The following is an 18431-nucleotide window of genomic DNA, read 5'->3' as shown; positions in this document are numbered from 1 at the left end:
ATATCAGACCAACAAGCACCTGTTGGTATGGAACACTACTTACATGAGCTATGAAAGCCGACGTCTCCATCATTGCCTTGATATGTTTCAGCCAGTTACAGCTCTCCAGACCAGACAGAAAGGAATTCATTGATGGGTTCTTCAGTTCACAGACTGAAACATCACATGTGACAAACTGAAACATCACTCTCCATTCAACTTTATTCAGCAGAACAAGTTATTCTGTTAATCAAATAACTTGACTGTTTACTGACATAATTGGTCCAACAGGGCCCTATGGAAGCTTCCATTCAGTCATCACTCAGGTATCACCATATTAAGCATACTTTATTCAGAGGAGATTTGCATCACATTTGAAACAGACAGAGAAAATCTGAAGTATGACAACCTTATCAACAATACTAACTTTGCGCTACCATCTAAAGATGAGCCAGTTATGGTGGAACAAAAGTCTTGTCTACTCACCATCTAATAACTTCTGTAGACTACTTCTCATTACATGGATATTTTCTATTCCTAAAAACTGAAATTTGATATTTGAATAAAAGTTTTCGTTTTCGTATCCCTTCCCTGCTGCTTTGTTGGCCATGGCATTGATCTGGAAATAGTGAAAAAAGTGTGACAATAACTGAAGTGGAGTAAAATCTCTCCTGAGGTACTGGCTCAGAAGACACGATGGCCTTAAGTCTGGAGGGTGAGTTGTGTTACTAATCAGCAGTAATGCTTAAGCCTATTGGGCTGCTGATAACTGATCTTGTTTAGGTCTGGTACAGAGAAACCCTGGGTGTGAGAAGTCAGTACCACAATCAGAATAATGGATGTGTGGGTGGCTCGGAGAGGGGAGGGGATAAGTAAACTTCTGTAAATGCTGTATTAAGTAATGTTGTGGACAGATGGTGCTTTCACAGATGATATTCATGCTGGGACTGAAACCTGTGTCCCCGGTGTGGCAATACTTCAAGCAATAATAAACCCCACAGCCCAACATTAAACATATCTCTGTCAGCATCATGATGACAGTACAGTCCTCCTACACTCACCTTGGGCCTTGTATCCACCACGTACATGTATTTAGATTTTGGGTTGGCTTTAAGTATGGCTTGGAGCATCTGCTCATCCTCCACACACCGAGCGCTGAATCCAGCCAGTGGCTGACTGCAGCGCGTAATCCCTGCCTGAAACAACACAGATTAAAGCTCATATTGCGTTATCACCGAACTGCACGTCTGATAATTCTGCTCGCTAATACATTAAGGCACACAGTCAGTGTTATTTCAGAAATAAATGGCATGTTTATGCTCTTATAGAATGGCCAAGATTTCGTCTTGAGCAATAACTATTTGAGAAAAAGATAACACTCTATCTTATTACTGCCTGACAATCATGTGTAAATCTCATAAATACACATTGACTGAGAACTGAAGAAATTGTGTCTCACATTCAGAATACTAAACTAGCTTGTTTTCTGTGCCTTCCTATGGGTCATCAAAAATGTACTAACACAGATGCTGAGAGCAAATCATGAAATCATATCCAGCTGACAAGATCATCCACTCTGAATCACGAGGACTAAAATATATCTCGTATCAACCTAAAGTGGCATTAATTCAAACCTGGATTAGCAGTAAACTATTTGTACCTTGTGAGCATGGTACTTACTGGTTGATAGAGGTGTATGATGAAGCTTACTGTACTTAGAATAAAAAGCGCCACCTAGCATCTTTTGACACTATTGGTTGTCTGATTGGAAATCTTTAAGAAAAATAACAATTATCATAATAGATTTAGCCGTTATTTAAATTATCTTTTACTTAAAACAGGATGTATGCTCTTTTGGAAATTAGGCATTGTGTTTTTCTCAAACAAGTAACCTTCATTTGAAAAGTGAAAATCTGAAATGACTGTTATATGGTAACATAATTGTCATTTTCTGACAGGTGAAACCCAAGTCTAATAGTGTTGCATAAGCAGGATGGGAATAGCTATTAAGCTTTAAAAAACAGTACTATGATTTCTTTCACAATATTTCCTTAAATTTTAAATACAAGTGATCATGATATCCCTAAATCAATTACTTACTTCTCTAAATAAGGATTGGTCTTCCCAATTATTTCAGCCTATCATTTCCACAGCATCACATCTTAGTTTTGAAGTAGGCTGGTGCTGAACCTTTTGTTCTGGGTATACTGGTATATGACACAGAGGAATCATTAGTGCATCCTGCCATGACTTGTCATGTGTTCATATTCAACAGCTCTGTTGCTACACACAACTTCCATCATACACTGGAATAGGGACACTTCCAGCTGAACACTTAGATGCTATTAGATATGCAGTCTGGCCAGTTTTAATCAACTTTAGTCTGGATTTCATGCTGAATATTGCCCTCAGAGAATATCTGCCTTACAGACTCCCGAATCAAAGACACCATCCAATGAGCTGTCAAGACCTTTCCATGGATCAATAGTGAGCTATGAGGATAAGGTTTCATTGTGGTACATATATGACCTAGCTGTACTGTGCCGTGAGGTTCATCCTACAGAAGGCATGCATGGTTTGAATGTTGCCTTTATATTAACTCTATATAAAGTTGGGAAACAAGTATTGTTGCTGAAGTCCAATTCTAACCCACTTATTCACTTGGAAGACAAGTATTGTTGCTGAAGTCCAATTCTAATCCACTTCTTCACTTGGGAGGCAAGTATTGTTGCCGACGTCCAATTCTAACCCACTTCTTCACTTGGGAGGCAAGTATTGTTGCCGACGTCCAATTCTAACCCACTTCTTCACTTGGGAGGCAAGTATTGTTGCTGAAGTCCAATTCTAACCCTTTTCTTCTCTTGGGAGACACATATTGTTGCTGATGTCCAATTCTAACCCACTTCTTCACTTGGGAGGCAAGTATTGTTGCTGAAGTCCAGTTCTAACCCTTTTCTTCACTTGGGAGACACATATTGTTGCTGATGTCCAATTCTAACCCCCTTCTTCACTTGGGAGGCAAGTATTGTTGCTGAAGTCCAATTCTAACCCACGTCTTCACTTGGGAGGCAAGTATTGTTGCTGACGTCCAATTCTAATCCACGTCTTCACTTGGGAGGCAAGTATTGTTGCCGACGTCCAATTCTAACCCACTTCTTCACTTGGGAGACACATATTGTTGCTGAAGTCCAATTCTAACCCTTTTCTTCTCTTGGGAGACACATATTGTTGCTGATGTCCAATTCTAACCCCCTTCTTCACTTGGGAGGCAAGTATTGTTGCTGAAGTCCAATTCTAATCCACGTCTTCACTTGGAAGACAAGTATTGTTGCTGAAGTCCAATTCTAACCCACTTCTTCACTTAAGAGGCAAGTATTGTTGACAAGTATTGTTGCTGAAGTCCAATTCTAACCCACTTCTTCACTTGGGAGACACATATTGTTGCCGACGTCCAATTCTAACCCACTTCTTCACTTGGGAGAGAAGTATCGTTGCTGACGTCCAATTCTAACCCACTTCTTCACTTAAGAGGCAAGTATTGTTGCTGAAGTCCAATTCTAACCCACTTCTTCACTTGGGAGGCAAGTATTGTTGACAAGTATTGTTGCTGAAGTCCAATTCTAACCCACTTCTTCACTTGGGAGACAAGTATTGTTGCTGAAGTCCAATTCTAACCCACTTCTTCACTTGGGAGGCAAGTATTGTTGCTGAAGTCCATTTCTAATCCACTTCTTCACTTGGGAGGCAAGTATTGTTGCTGAAGTCCAATTCTAACCCACTTCTTCACTTGGGAGACACATATTGTTGCCGACGTCCAATTCTAACCCACTTCTTCACTTGGGAGGCAAGTATTGTTGACAAGTATTGTTGCTGTAGTCCAATTCTAACCCACTTCTTCACTTGTGTGACAAATATTGTTGCTGAAGTCCATTTCTAATCCACTTCTTCACTTGGGAGGCAAGTATTGTTGCTGAAGTCCAATTCTAACCCACTTCTTCACTTGGGAGACATATTGTTGCTGAAGTCCAATTCTAACCCACTTCTTCACTTGGGAGGCAAGTATTGTTGACAAGTATTGTTGCTGTAGTCCAATTCTAACCCACTTCTTCACTTGTGTGACAAATATTGTTGCTGAAGTCCAATTCTAATCCACTTCTTCACTTGGGAGGCAAGTATTGCTGCCGACGTCCAATTCTAACCCACGTCTTCACTTGGGAGACAAGCATTGTTGCTGACGTCCAATTCTAACCCACGTCTTCACTTGGCAGACAAGTATTGTTGCTGAAGTCCAATTCTAACTCACTTCTTCACTTGGGAGGCAAGTATTGTTGCTGATGTCCAATTCTAACCCACTTCTTCAATTGGGAGGCAAGTATTGTTGCTGATGTCCAATTCTAACCCACTTCATCACTTGGGAGACAAGTATTGTTGCTGAAGTCCAATTCTAATCCACTTCTTCACTTGGGAGGCAAGTATTGTTGCTGAAGTCCAATTCTAACCCACTTCTTCACTTGGGAGACAGGTATTGTTGCTGAAGTCCAATTCTAACTTCTTCAGCAGTATTTTGTTACCAGCAAGAAGACAAACTCATCAGTATCCCCCATAATAAGCAACTATTCTTCATATATAGGTCTGTCTACTAGCTATGATTATGGCATATGTTTTGGTGTGTGTATGGCTAAGTGGAAGGAGAACATGGAAAGCTTTTTATCAGTAGTCTCAAGGCATCAAATTCAGTCAAAGCCAAACTTGTTGCCCTGGAAACACAAAACATATTTGATTCAGAATTCAAATACTACCAAAGGTTTTGTGAAGAAATAGTGAGCAGTTCTGCTCTGGAAAAAAGAGTCACCACTAAATTCAGCCAAAAATTCAACTTGCTGCCCAGGAAACACAAACCACTTTTTATTCAAAATTCCCAAAGTACCAAAAGGCACCAGTACACAACTGTTACTATACCCATACATGTGCCAAGTTTGGTGAAGAAATAGTGAACAGTTTTTAAGGTCTGCTCTGGAAAAGAGAACCACCACTAAATTCAGACAAAATTTCAACATGCTGCCATGGAAACACAAAATATATTTTCTTCAGCATTCCAAAACTACCAAAAAGCAACAGTATACCACCAGACCTATCCATGTGCCGAGTTTGGTGAAGAAATAAAGACTGGTTGTGCTCCGGGAAAGAGCAGTCCGACCACATTTAAGCAAAGTCGAAGTTGTTGCCTTGTTGAGGTGTGACGATACAAAAAATTCATGATACAATACGCATCACGATATCTTGGAACGATACGATATGATTCGATACACATTACAATATGCTTTCTTCAGTTATTTTCTTCAGAAACATGTATTTTTACATCAATTAACAGTGTGGATATCGACATAAGCATCAATTTCTAGTGACAATTAACAATTTTGAGGTCAAAGTATCGATATATTTATCGTTGGATAAAGTATCACGATTATCGATACTACGATGTATCGTCACAGCTCTATTGCCTTGTAAACCACAAAAAAGGAAAATTTGTATCTGGGTCTAACCATCAAATGGCACATCTATGGATCATGCTTGACTTATGCAATAAGTTTGATGAAGCTAGCATGTATAGGTTGGAAGATCTGTCCTGGACATCCTCATGGTCACAGCCTGAGTCATGTTTCCATGGAAACAGCAAAGAAATAAGATTCACATCTAGATCTAACCACAAAAGGCACATCTAGAGATCATGATTGACAAGTTTGCTTAACCTATCATGAATTGTTTAGGAGATATGCTTCGGACAATGCGTGACAGACACATGGACTCACACATGGATGCATCTGCCATCCATGTCTGTTATACAAGCACTGCTTCGATTGGACAGCCAAGCTTTAGCCACGAAGTATATAATACAGACTGTTATTACCCACATCAAGGAACATGAAGTAACTGATCAGTAATTGTTAACTTTCTGTCTCGACAGATGCTCAGCAAATGACTTGCAAAGGCAGACATGATTGGCTCTACATCTCCCACTGTGTAACAGATGCTAAGCCCATTCTGAATACTTACTTTTGTTCTATATCAGTAATGTCTATACATAGCCTGATGACCTACAGTAATACATCACAAATGAGGTCTGTGTGTTTGCATCAAGGCCAGGTAGTGTAGCAAAGTCATCTTGTTCCTGACATTCTCTACCAGCGATATCCTATCCTGCAGTAATTCCAATATTGATTCTATTTTACTTGGCATTGTAGTGTTTACAGTCAGATTCACTGATAATCTTAGTGTGTACAAGGCTTTTAAATACCATCCAACTATCTCATGGGGCTCCTGTTTCCTGCCCTATACACCAAGATAGCACGGACATTCTGCTTTGATCATCACACCATTATTCCCGAGTGGCTGATGTTAACACTGATACAACAATGTGTCATTATCTGCTTCTTCTGCTTGGAAATAGGTGCTCATAAGTGTATGACAGTGATCTAATATCTGCCAGATCGCTTAGTACATAACATTCCCACTAGAGTAAGGGAGTTAAAACTTGAGTATTTTATTCAAACTTTACAGCCATATATGTTCATTCCTGCAAGACATAGTATGAACAATGCACAAGTGATGACTACAAACGGATGAAATATTTGAAATTGTTCCACATATGATTTTTAATCATAATCAGACAAAGTATTCCTGATCTGATCACTGATCATTTTGTGATACCTATCAACACCAATGTCAGGTTATAACATGTGTATTACATATGTACTTTGTCAAATAAGGCTCGATATTAGTCTCTGTTGTTTTTTTCCAAATGTGTTCTTATCAAAAATTAAAATCTGAAAAATTTCTAACTCTATTTCAAATTATTTTTTTCCCATAATCTATAAAAGTTCTTGTGTTTCTTCTTTAACAGACTAACCTACCCTGTACTGCCAGATTTCTCATTCCAGGTCACCTGAGCTATGTTACTAATATTTCCGCCATGTTGTTACAATATTCTGCCAATATGATGGTGGATTGTAAGTGCTTGAGTCTGAACCAGACAGTCCAGTTATTGACAGTGAATGAAACCTCAGTTTATAAGATGACATGCATTCATAGAACCATACCATTAATGTCTTGATGACCTGTTATGAACCCTACTGACAGTATGGGTAAGTAATACCAGGAACACAGTGATTTCACATAATGCCAAGATGTTGGGAATCAAACCCAAGCACATGCCTGATCAGCTACCCTTCCATCCATACAATAGACAAAGCATCCTATAGTGTATCGTAAATACTACTCTTAAAGTGCATAGTCTCTTGAAACATCTCTGGAACCCTTCCCAAATAAAGACACATAGATAACGTGTCCCTGCTCTGCAGGACACTTCCTACTGGCACAAGCCAATGCTGCTGTTCCATGTACAGAAATAGTATTGATTCTGTTGTACATCTTTGTTTAATCACCAGAAGACGTAACTGGTATATAACTGATAGTGTGGACAGTTGCAGCTGTGTGTACATTGCAAGTGATTACTGCCAAGTTGGAGATGTTGGAATCCATGAACTAACAACAATCAATCTATAATTGATCATGAGAGACTACTGAACAGAATCCTCTCCAAGTAATTTCACCAAGGTGTTTGGGGCACAATTACATTTTCTGACATGGGTCAGACTGCAATAAAAAGGTGGAAGTATATGAAGTTCAGCCTGAAGCTCCTGAAGAAGTGGCTAAGCACCTTATCACTATCTACAATGTCAGACCTATTCAAGGTTCATTATGATCGTACAGGCACACATGGTCCTTCAAATAATAATTTTCAATATGGCTACTTTGGCAGCCATATTAGGAAATATTACTTATGAATGCAAGAACACCATGATGGCCACACATCAGCTTCATCTGATATCAGTGTGTGTTCAGCTGAAATGGACTCCATGTGATGTGGCGCTGACTCACCTGGTTTTCCCTGTGTAAGTATGAGAGTACTGGGAGGCGTCCACGACTCCGGAACTTGGAACTGCCGACCAACACTGGTGTGGCAGCACAGGCAGGAACATACAGTAGACTGGGATATGTATCACATAACTAGAACAAAAGGTCATGCATAACACAGCTGTAGTATAAGACCATGTATCACACATGGACAAAAAGGTCTAGTATAACACAGAAAATAAAACATTGCATCATATGGCTCTAGCTTATGACCATGTATAACAGAGAGGGAATATACGAGAGAAAATGAGACAAACTAGTACAAGATAATCTTGAAATGGAAAGGATGCATTAAAGAGATAATATATGCATAAAAGTCATGATTGTAATTTAGAAGGTTCCGTCATAGACAAAATATTTCAATACCCTATATTACACTGTATAGACAAGGGTACATCATTCAGACAATGTCAAATTATGCGAACCCCACCACTTACTTCATACTCCTTGTTGAGGCTGGTGAGGGACCAGTTCTCATTGGGTACCCCCATTCGTAGGTACTCTGTCTGTATATCATACAGGTCCCAGCCATAAGACTTGGTGGTATTGTCCGACACTAGGAAGTGGAATGCATACAGTTTCTCTATGTTGGCTGCAACAAAAAATATGCTGTGTATCCAATGGGATAGGAATTAAGAGTTAACTCCAATAACTGGTCAGTGTGGAATCTGGGTCAGACAAACGCTCACTGCATGATCAAGCATCTGTGATGCATGTATAGGTAGCATTGATAGAGTCAGTACCAATCCACAGTATCTGTGTATAGGACACATATTGCACCCCCCAAAAACATATGGCTGTTATTTGCTGATCCTTGAAATGACATAGAAAAGTCTATATGGGTGAATGAGTTTGGTTTTACACTGCTTTCAGCAATATTCCAGTAATATCATGGCAGAGGACACAAGAAATGGGCTTCATACATTGTACCCATGTGAGGAATCAACCCAGGTTGTGTGACTAGGGAGCGCTTTTAACCACTAGCCTACCCATGACTCCAAAATGCCTAAGGATCAGGGTGCCATTGCACTTACCAGTAATAATATAACATCAATTTTAGCAAGTTATGAATTATTTACAATCATCTTAGCTAATAGTTACACCTGTTCCACTAACCGATCTTTGGCCAACTGTAGTCAGTCCCGATCTTACAATCCAATTCAAGCTTAGATTGAGACTCTTTCATGCAAGAGATAGAAAAATGCGAGGCGTAATTTATCTCCTGCATAGTTTAGCAGATGATGGAAGTATTTTTGGAATCAGCTGTAATTGTGGGGAAAAAAACAAAATATTAGGGCAGCGAGCACCTTCGTTTCTGTGGCAAGTGCGTGTGAACGCTGGGTATCAAGCATAATATGTGGTATTCAAAAACATGTGGCCCATCCCTATTCTTAAACATGACATTGCAATATTGTTGTGCAAATGTAACACACCAACCCCCTCTGCTGTGTTTCCATGATGACAGTGGGCAGATTGGCCTCACACTTCTACAACTTCAGTGCAGAATTTGTTTACATCACAGAAATAAACAAATTCATTTCATGTGGGGTTCATGGAATGCTCACAGTGAAATTTTTGCGCTTCTTCACACAGTATATGAAAGCCACCATTTTGGTTTCTCTGCAATTGATTTTAGTGATTTGTAGTTGGTTATGAGTAACTTAGAGACTTCGTATCTTAACTTTACAGTTGACTTGGTAAGCTATAGATTACTTAGTGGAACGGTATGCCATGTAACGTCACACTAAGGTTAAGATCAGATAGTGGTACGACACACAGAGCATCCTAAACATACCCTTGGTTGAACCTGTTGCTTTGGAAAACCCAGCAAAACAATCGTAACCAATAATGGTTACGACATCCTTGATCTTGTGAATTATCAGATGTTTTGTTTCTTTGGCAGAATTTAACCCTGTTCTTGGTTAACCATGAATTTGGTTTTTTTTCTCTTTGAAAAGACTGCAAATTATTCAAAATTTTGAAATTCCTGAATAGCAATACTAAACTACAGCTAGAAATATGAAGTGGTTTATTAGTTAAGCTCCAGAAAAAAAGTAACACTTTATTTGGGAAGGGATGAGTACTATACAACCTGACGTGAGGGCAAACTGTTCAGACTATGTGATCAGGAATATTTCAAAGGTTTGTATGACTTAAGAACTACGGCTGTTCGCGAACCGTAGCCCTTCATGAATTCAGTTCATTATTTGTGGTCACCAGAACTGAACATAAATGAATATTTACAATTTTTTATCCTAGCATGTTTCACTTGAGCCCTTATTAAAGCAAGATACTCAGGTATGGAATATGTACTAGCCTTGTAGTAGTGCACGTCATGTTAGTTTGCAAAGGCTGCATGGTACTGTAGACTGTAACTATTAGTCTATTACATACCAAATTTAAAGATCACATGCAACGTAAAACACAACTTTGCAGATTCTGATACCTTTAGGTATGCACTTACCGAAACAAATCATGAAATTCAGTCTATAAAGAAAAAAAACGTGATGAAAAAACCCCACGAAATCGGAGTTCAAACGATTCACTAAATTCCCCCCAGCGCTGGGGGGAAAACTGGTTTCAACTGCTATGCTGCGCTGCGCCCAAAACTCATGTGCAGTGAATAGGTTCGTGGAGCTTGAAACAGTATGCATGCTCGGAGTATGAGGTCGTGAGTAGTAGTCTAATCATGGTTGTGTACACAAACAAGTAAATAACCTACTCGTTACATAAACAAGCTTGTTGATTGTAGTAAGCAGCCTCTGTCACAGAGAAAGCTCAATGTCTGGTTTATTGACACCTGTATGTCTGCCTGCGAAAGACAATATACAATAGACAGCTTCCATCATTGACCACATGCAATTTGAACTTAACACCTATCAGGCTATACGCCATAAACAAAATAAATTGATTTATGACTCGTGCACCTGAGTCCAGTCTCTGCCAAATTATGTAATTAGGCAGGTGTGATACTTGTACACATGACAAGTTTTTATGTCTGTGGGTTGCAAACAAATTACATCCATTTTTTCGGATGACTAGATTTGAGAGAAACTGGTGCAAACTCTTTCAAGTCCTGCTTTGTACTTGGACGAATGACACTTTCCAGTCACGCAGTAGTTCACCATCTCTGCTGAGATGATTTTTGATTTGATTGAACTCAAATTCAGAGAACGTGTATTTACAAACCCCATCATCTCTATATACATTCTCTAGGGATAACAACTTATTCTAGTGTAAATGATTTTGTTTGACAACGGTATATGAATCCATACTGAAACGATGCATCAAGTACAATAAAAGAAGTTGTTATCCATAAAGAATCTTACTTTCTTGTGACTCGCCATACTTATAAAAGGCCCATCAAACAGATCATCTTTCTGTACACACAATGAGCCCTCAGCGTATCAGCAAATGAACCAGCCAATCGGAAGTTGTCGTTACCCTTGAGTGCATAGCCACCTGCTATGACTGGTTTCGGTCTTGTACGCTTAATTTTGTTTATTTGTTTTTTAACAAGCAGCAATTTATATTAGATGTCATGAATAACTGAATTGTGTTTTAATTATGTTTGATTTTTTGGTTGCATGTGACCTTTAAGTGTCATGTCAGATCACTAGTTATTACCATGTCAAATAGAAGTCAACATGGGGGTTCCATATAGAGCATCAATAACTTAACTGCAATACTGTATTCATGAATAATCATGTGTTTTGGTTACTCAATATTCATGACACATATCATATTCACCACACAGTGTATTAGTTGCAGGACTGACTTCAACAGTTTTATCTCTCAACACCCACCCTCAAACAGAGTTAAAGATACTACATAAACTCTAAAATTACCAAAGCAAAACTAATTCCCTGATCAAAAACATACAAGCTCTTTATGACAGTCGTCTGAAAAGATCCCTTGTCACAGGCATCCTCTCTCCAGAACAAGGACACACAACAAGGAAAGCGCCCCTGGCACGGCATGACCCCAATTCATATGAACTTTTTACTAGAATAATCTGACAAGCAATTCCATCTGAGTCTATCAATCAGTGTTACTGACTTGGGCAGTCACACGTGACAGTTCTGGACAGTGTCAGGGAAGGCACGGCTGTCAGTAGAGACGAAGGAGGAGGGTGGAGCACACTCCAGAGATGCTTTGCCAGCTGCTCAGTGTATTGCAAGGATAACAACAGCAGATAGCAAATGGCTAAATGAACATCCAACTGCAAATACTATGGATTACCGAAGGGGCAACAATTACTAATAGATCTTAAAAAGAGCAGGACCTGCTTCGCACCTGCTCTTGTCTCTTGGGTCCACTGAACAAAGCAATTGTAACACTACAGCTCCCGTTAGAAAATGTTAAAAAACAGGTGATGTGACTGTCGAAGTGATCATGATAGATTAGATTCACAAATATGTTTAACTGGGAAATCAAACTGAAATCCACTAAACCAAACAATGTCCACTTTATTTACTGATCTGATTTATCTCTGTAGAACTTCCGTTTGTGTAAAAAATCTTGTGAAGTGACATATATGTGTGACAGAACAATCACAGCAGTATCTGTCTGTCTCCTGCAGAAACCTGACAGACTGGACAAAGTTGTGAGTGTCAATCTCCTGCAGAAACCTGACAGACTGAACAAAGCTGTGTCAATCTCCTGCAGAAACCTGACAGACTGGACAGACCTGTGACTGTCAGTCTCCTGCAGAAACCTGACAGACTGAACAAAGCTGTGATGTCCAGCTTTATTAAGTAAACCATCGTCTGACTCACATGGCCTGGACAGCTCCTGAAGGGAGGTGAAGATATCATGACAGTCACGCTCACGAGGGATGACAAAGATGATGCTCATGAAGTTCTTGCAGCGTATCTGGATGGGTGAGCCTCCAGTGGTGATTGGCATCTTTTCCACATTTCCCATGTGCATGTGGAGGATCTGAAACAGAACACAATGCTGTACAACGAAGTTCCCAAGTGAAATACCTGAAACAGAACACAATGCTGTACAACGAAGTTCCCAAGTGAAATACCTGAAACAGAACACAATGCTGTACAACGAAGTTCCCAAGTGAAATACCTGAAACAGAACACAATACTGTACAACGAAGTTCCCAAGTGAAGTATCTGAAACAGAACACAATACTGTACAACGAAGTTCCCAAGTGAAATACCTGAAACAGAACACAATACTGTACAATGAAGTTCCCAAGTGAAATACCTGAAACAGAACATAATGCTGTACAATGAAGTTCCCAAGTGAAATACCTGAAACAGAACACAATGCTGTACAACGAAGTTCCAAAGTGAAATACCTGAAACAGAACACAATGCTGTACAATGAAGTTCCCAAGTGAAATACCTGAAACAGAACACAATGCTGTACAACGAAGTTCCCAAGTGAAATACCTGAAACAGAACACAATACTGTACAATGAAGTTCCCAAGAGAAGTATCTGAAACAGAACACAATACTGTACAACGAAGTTCCCAAGTGAAGTATCTGAAACAAAACACAATACTGTACAAGGAAGTTCCCAAGTGAAGTATCTGAAACAGAACACAATACTGTACAACAAAGTTCCCAAGAGAAGTATCTGAAACAGAACACAATACTGTACAACGAAGTTCCCAAGTGAAATACCTGAAACAGAACACAATACTGTACAATGAAGTTCCCAAGTGAAATACCTGAAACAGAACACAATACTGTACAATGAAGTTCCCAAGTGAAATACCTGAAACAGAACACAATGCTGTACAATGAAGTTCCCAAGTGAAATACCTGAAACAGAACACAATACTGTACAATGAAGTTCCCAAGTGAAATACCTGAAACAGAACACAATGCTGTACAATGAAGTTCCCAAGTGAAATACCTGAAACAGAACACAATACTGTACAATGAAGTTCCCAAGTGAAATACCTGAAACAGAACACAATGCTGTACAATGAAGTTCCCAAGTGAAATACCTGAAACAGAACACAATACTGTACAATGAAGTTCCCAAGTGAAGTATCTGAAACAGAACACAATACTGTACAATGAAGTTCCCAAGTGAAGTATCTGAAACAGAACACAATACTGTACAACGAAGTTCCCAAGAGAAGTATCTGAAACAGAACACAATACTGTACAACGAAGTTCCCAAGTGAAGTATCTGAAACAGAACACAATACTGTACAATGAAGTTCCCAAGTGAAGTATCTGAAATAGAACACAATCCTGTACAATGAAGTTCCCAAGTGAAGTATCTCAAACAGAACATAAGCTGCCAGCACTGACATTTCAATACTATTTGCATAAAACACAAATGTGCAAGAAAGAATTTTTAAGGTCAAGCAAGCCTTTGAGAGAATTTGAGAATGAAATAAAAATTTAAAAGTAGTAGAAAAAAACCCCCAAAACAGCACAATGTAATGGTAGTCATATTGAAAATTGGACCATGTAAAGGCCACTGTTGTTTTTCCTTCAATATGAATTTGAACCTCATGGATAAATTCTGGGGTTGTTATTGGTGGGACAAAACATGTAAAGACACAGCGTCATTGATGTCATGTGACTTTGTCTGGCGAACAAATACAAATGTCTACAGGAAGAATTTAAAACCCAGGGCACCGCTTCTGAAGCAGTGTTGTACGTCCCGGTAAGGATTACAACAGTGATGAGAAAGGCAATGACTTGGGACTGCTATAATGTTGTTGATGTGAGAAAGCACAACGAGCATTAAAAGCTGATCCTCTACATAACACACGAAAATGCACTTGGTGTAAAAATCGTGTAGTGACTTGAAGTTGTTTATCTAATAAGGCAGAGCACCCTAATTCATATAGACAGCAGCATAAAGATCAACACAATGACAGCAACATCCACAGAAGCACTAGACGAGAAGAAATTTAACTAATCTACAGATTAATGTCAATCTTAAGCATCCTTATTCTAACTTTGAGTAAATTTTTTAAGGATTGGACTAGTCTTTAAAGCGTGTACATCAAATCTATCTCAAACACGTTTCCAGCCACAAATCTAAAATCAATGGTCATTTGTAGAGCTCCAGTAAGGACAAATCAATTAATACTGTAAATTTATTTCCCATCAATACATGGAGGAATTGGGAAGATTCAAAACTGTCAATATCATCACTGGCTGAGATGCACTGCAGACTCCAGGTTGGGAAGGACACACAAGTAGGGATGAAGCAGAGCATGATGGGAGAAGTAGGGATGAAGCAGAGCATGATGGGAGAAGTAGGGATGAAGCAGAACATGATGGGAGAAGTAGGGATGAAGCAGAACATGAAGCAGAGCATGATGGGAGAAGTAGGGATGAAGCAGAACATGAAGCAGAGCATGATGGAAGAAGTAGGGATGAAGCAGAACATGAAGCAGAGCATGATGGAAGAAGTAGGGATGAAGCAGAACATGAAGCAGAGCATGATGGAAGAAGTAGGGATGAAGCAGAACATGAAGCAGAGCATGATGGAAGAAGTAGGGATGAAGCAGAACATGAAGCAGAGCATGATGGAAGAAGTAGGGATGAAGCAGAGCATGATGGGAGAAGTAGGGATGAAGCAGAACATGATGGAAGAAGTTGGGATGAAGCAGAGCATGATGGAAGAAGTTAGGATGAAGCAGAGCATGGTGGAAGAAGTTGGGATGAAGCAGAACATGATGGAAGAAGTTGGGATGAAGCACAACATGATGGAAGAAGTAGGGATGAAGCAGAACATGATGGAAGAAGTAGGGATGAAGCAGAGCATGATGGGAGAAGTAGGGATGAAGCAGAACATGATGGAAGAAGTTGGGATGAAGCAGAACATGATGGAAGAAGTTGGGATGAAGCAGAGCATGATGGAAGAAGTAGGGATGAAGCAGAACATGAAGCAGAGCATGATGGAAGAAGTAGGGATGAAGCAGAACATGAAGCAGAGCATGATGGAAGAAGTAGGGATGAAGCAGAGCATGATGGGAGAAGTAGGGATGAAGCAGAACATGATGGGAGAAGTAGGGATGAAGCAGAGCATGATGGAAGAAGTTGGGATGAAGCAGAACATGAAGCAGAGCATGATGGAAGAAGTAGGGATGAAGCAGAACATGAAGCAGAGCATGATGGAAGAAGTAGGGATGAAGCAGAGCATGATGGGAGAAGTAGGGATGAAGCAGAACATGATGGGAGAAGTAGGGATGAAGCAGAGCATGATGGAAGAAGTTGGGATGAAACAGAACATGAAGCAGAGCATGATGGAAGAAGTAGGGATGAAGCAGAGCATGATGGGAGAAGTAGGGATGAAGCAGAACATGATGGGAGAAGTAGGGATGAAGCAGAGCATGATGGAAGAAGTAGGGATGAAGCAGAACATGAAGCAGAGCATGATGGAAGAAGTCGGGATGAAGCAGAACATGAAGCAGAGCATGATGGAAGAAGTAGGGATGAAGCAGAACATGAAGCAGAGCATGATGGAAGAAGTAGGGATGAAGCAGAGCATGATGGGAGAAGTAGGGATGAAGCAGAACATGATGGGAGAAGTAGGGATGAAGCAGAACATGAAGCAGAGCATGATGGAAGAAGTAGGGATGAAGCAGAGCATGATGGGAGAAGTAGGGATGAAGCAGAACATGAAGCAGAGCATGATGGAAGAAGTAGGGATGAAGCAGAACATGAAGCAGAGCATGATGGAAGAAGTAGGGATGAAGCAGAGCATGATGGGAGAAGTAGGGATGAAGCAGAACATGAAGCAGAGCATGATGGAAGAAGTAGGGATGAAACAGAACATGAAGCAGAGCATGATGGAAGAAGTAGGGATGAAGCAGAGCATGATGGGAGAAGTAGGGATGAAGCAGAACATGAAGCAGAGCATGATGGAAGAAGTAGGGATGAAGCACAGCATGATGGGAGAAGTAGGGATGAAGCACAGCATGATGGGAGAAGTAGGGTTGAAGCATAGCCATTCGTAACTACTCGGGTCATTCCGGCAAGCCGGTTACGGAAAGAGGCGAGTAGTTACGGCAAGCAGGTTACGGAAAGAGGCGAGTAGTTACGAATGGAAGCACAGCATGATGGGAGAAGTAGGAATGCTAGAATCTGGCATTTAGATTTGCCTCACAATGTTGGAATTGATTCTACTCATTTGTAATTTGAGTAAAAACATAAAGATATTAAAATTTTAAGGTGCCTCTTACATAACCCTGACCTTGATTCCACAGACTTTTGCTATGATACAGTTTCAATGCTTGGAAAATCAGTTGTTCACACACATAAATAATTGCTCATTTTCTTTATTATATCTTCATAATGAGTGGAAATATATTTCACCAAAAACATACAACAAATTACCCATCTTAAAAGCACAATATCCCCCACATCTTAATTTGATTGGTATTGGGCAAATCTGAAACAATTATTATACTCAAGAAGGCCTTGCTGATATAAATCAAGGTCAAGGTCATTCAAATTCAAACTATGTTGGAAATTAAACTGATCAAATTATGATGACAATTAGGTAATGTTAATGTGAAGTCATAAAACTTAACACATGGAAAGTGAATTTTCTCTTCATTCCATGTTTAGAACACCAAAGAAAACGGCAACATGCTTAATTCTGGCAGAAATCTACTGATCACACTGTGTGCCTTCCTTTTGAATTTAACGCTGATTGATAATCTGCATTGCAAGGCAGGCATCTTCATCAATGTGAAACACAACCTGAAAAAGAAATCACTTCCAGTTGGGTACCACTTATGCCAATCAAACTTTCAAAGAAACCCATGGACGACAAGCTTTATCGTAAAAAGACCGAAAGAGAGTGTATTATCATTCCCAATTACCGTTGTGTAGTAATTGGGAAATTGGCCGCAATATTCCCTTTGGTTATCAGGAACATCAGTGGTCAGCGTGTGCTGTATTGATGGAATGTAATTATGCCATTTTGGGCTTTTGCCGAGGAAGATTGGCTTCCTTTTCTGTCTTTGTTGGAATGGGATAGCCCTCTGATGAGTTGAAGCAAACCAAACACTTGTTCCACCTTATGTCCTCCATCACGTCAGATGGTAGAAGGCTGATGTGATGAAGATGTGGACATTTGCAGGATATACAAAGAGAATGCTTTCATAAGACTCCCTATCATTATAAGAAAATGACATTTTTGAGCATATGGCATGTACTCTGGAATACTTCATTTGGGATTCTCCTAATGCAATGTGATTTTATTTTAGTTTGTTTTACACTGCTGAATAGTCCAGCCATATCATGTTGGTTTGTTATAATCAAGTCTAAGCCAATGATTTGACTGGATGTCATAATGTCTGATTCCATTTAATATAATTTTGATTGTTTGTTTTCCTTGTCATGATTTCATATGTCTATGCATAGTGGAATGGTCTTCATATTCTTTTGGGCTTTACTATCAATCTAGTTGATGTACTTTTGATGAATTAAATATGTTTAAACCAAATCTGGGCCTGACAATCCATTGACTG

At 39.6% G+C, this 18431-nt stretch overlaps 1 protein-coding gene across 2 annotated transcripts in view; it reads right to left on the bottom strand.

Annotated features, from left to right (window-relative positions):
- Window positions 1-18431, bottom strand: part of LOC137274650 (myotubularin-related protein 6-like) — a 105109-nt gene that overhangs the window by 13842 nt on the left and 72836 nt on the right. For both annotated transcript variants that reach the window (XM_067807960.1, XM_067807961.1), the window contains exons 3-8: window positions 12732-12894; window positions 8391-8545; window positions 7918-8046; window positions 1041-1175; window positions 466-598; window positions 44-153 (exon numbers count right to left, since the gene is read on the bottom strand). In XM_067807960.1, the coding sequence (XP_067664061.1) occupies window positions 44-153; window positions 466-598; window positions 1041-1175; window positions 7918-8046; window positions 8391-8545; window positions 12732-12894 (825 nt within the window). The remainder of the gene's footprint in view (window positions 1-43; window positions 154-465; window positions 599-1040; window positions 1176-7917; window positions 8047-8390; window positions 8546-12731; window positions 12895-18431) is intronic.

This window comes from Haliotis asinina, chromosome 2 (assembly GCF_037392515.1).
Source record: "Haliotis asinina isolate JCU_RB_2024 chromosome 2, JCU_Hal_asi_v2, whole genome shotgun sequence".
In the NCBI taxonomy this organism is placed as follows: domain Eukaryota; kingdom Metazoa; phylum Mollusca; class Gastropoda; order Lepetellida; family Haliotidae; genus Haliotis; species Haliotis asinina.
This window is presented reverse-complemented; position numbering and strand designations above follow the sequence as displayed.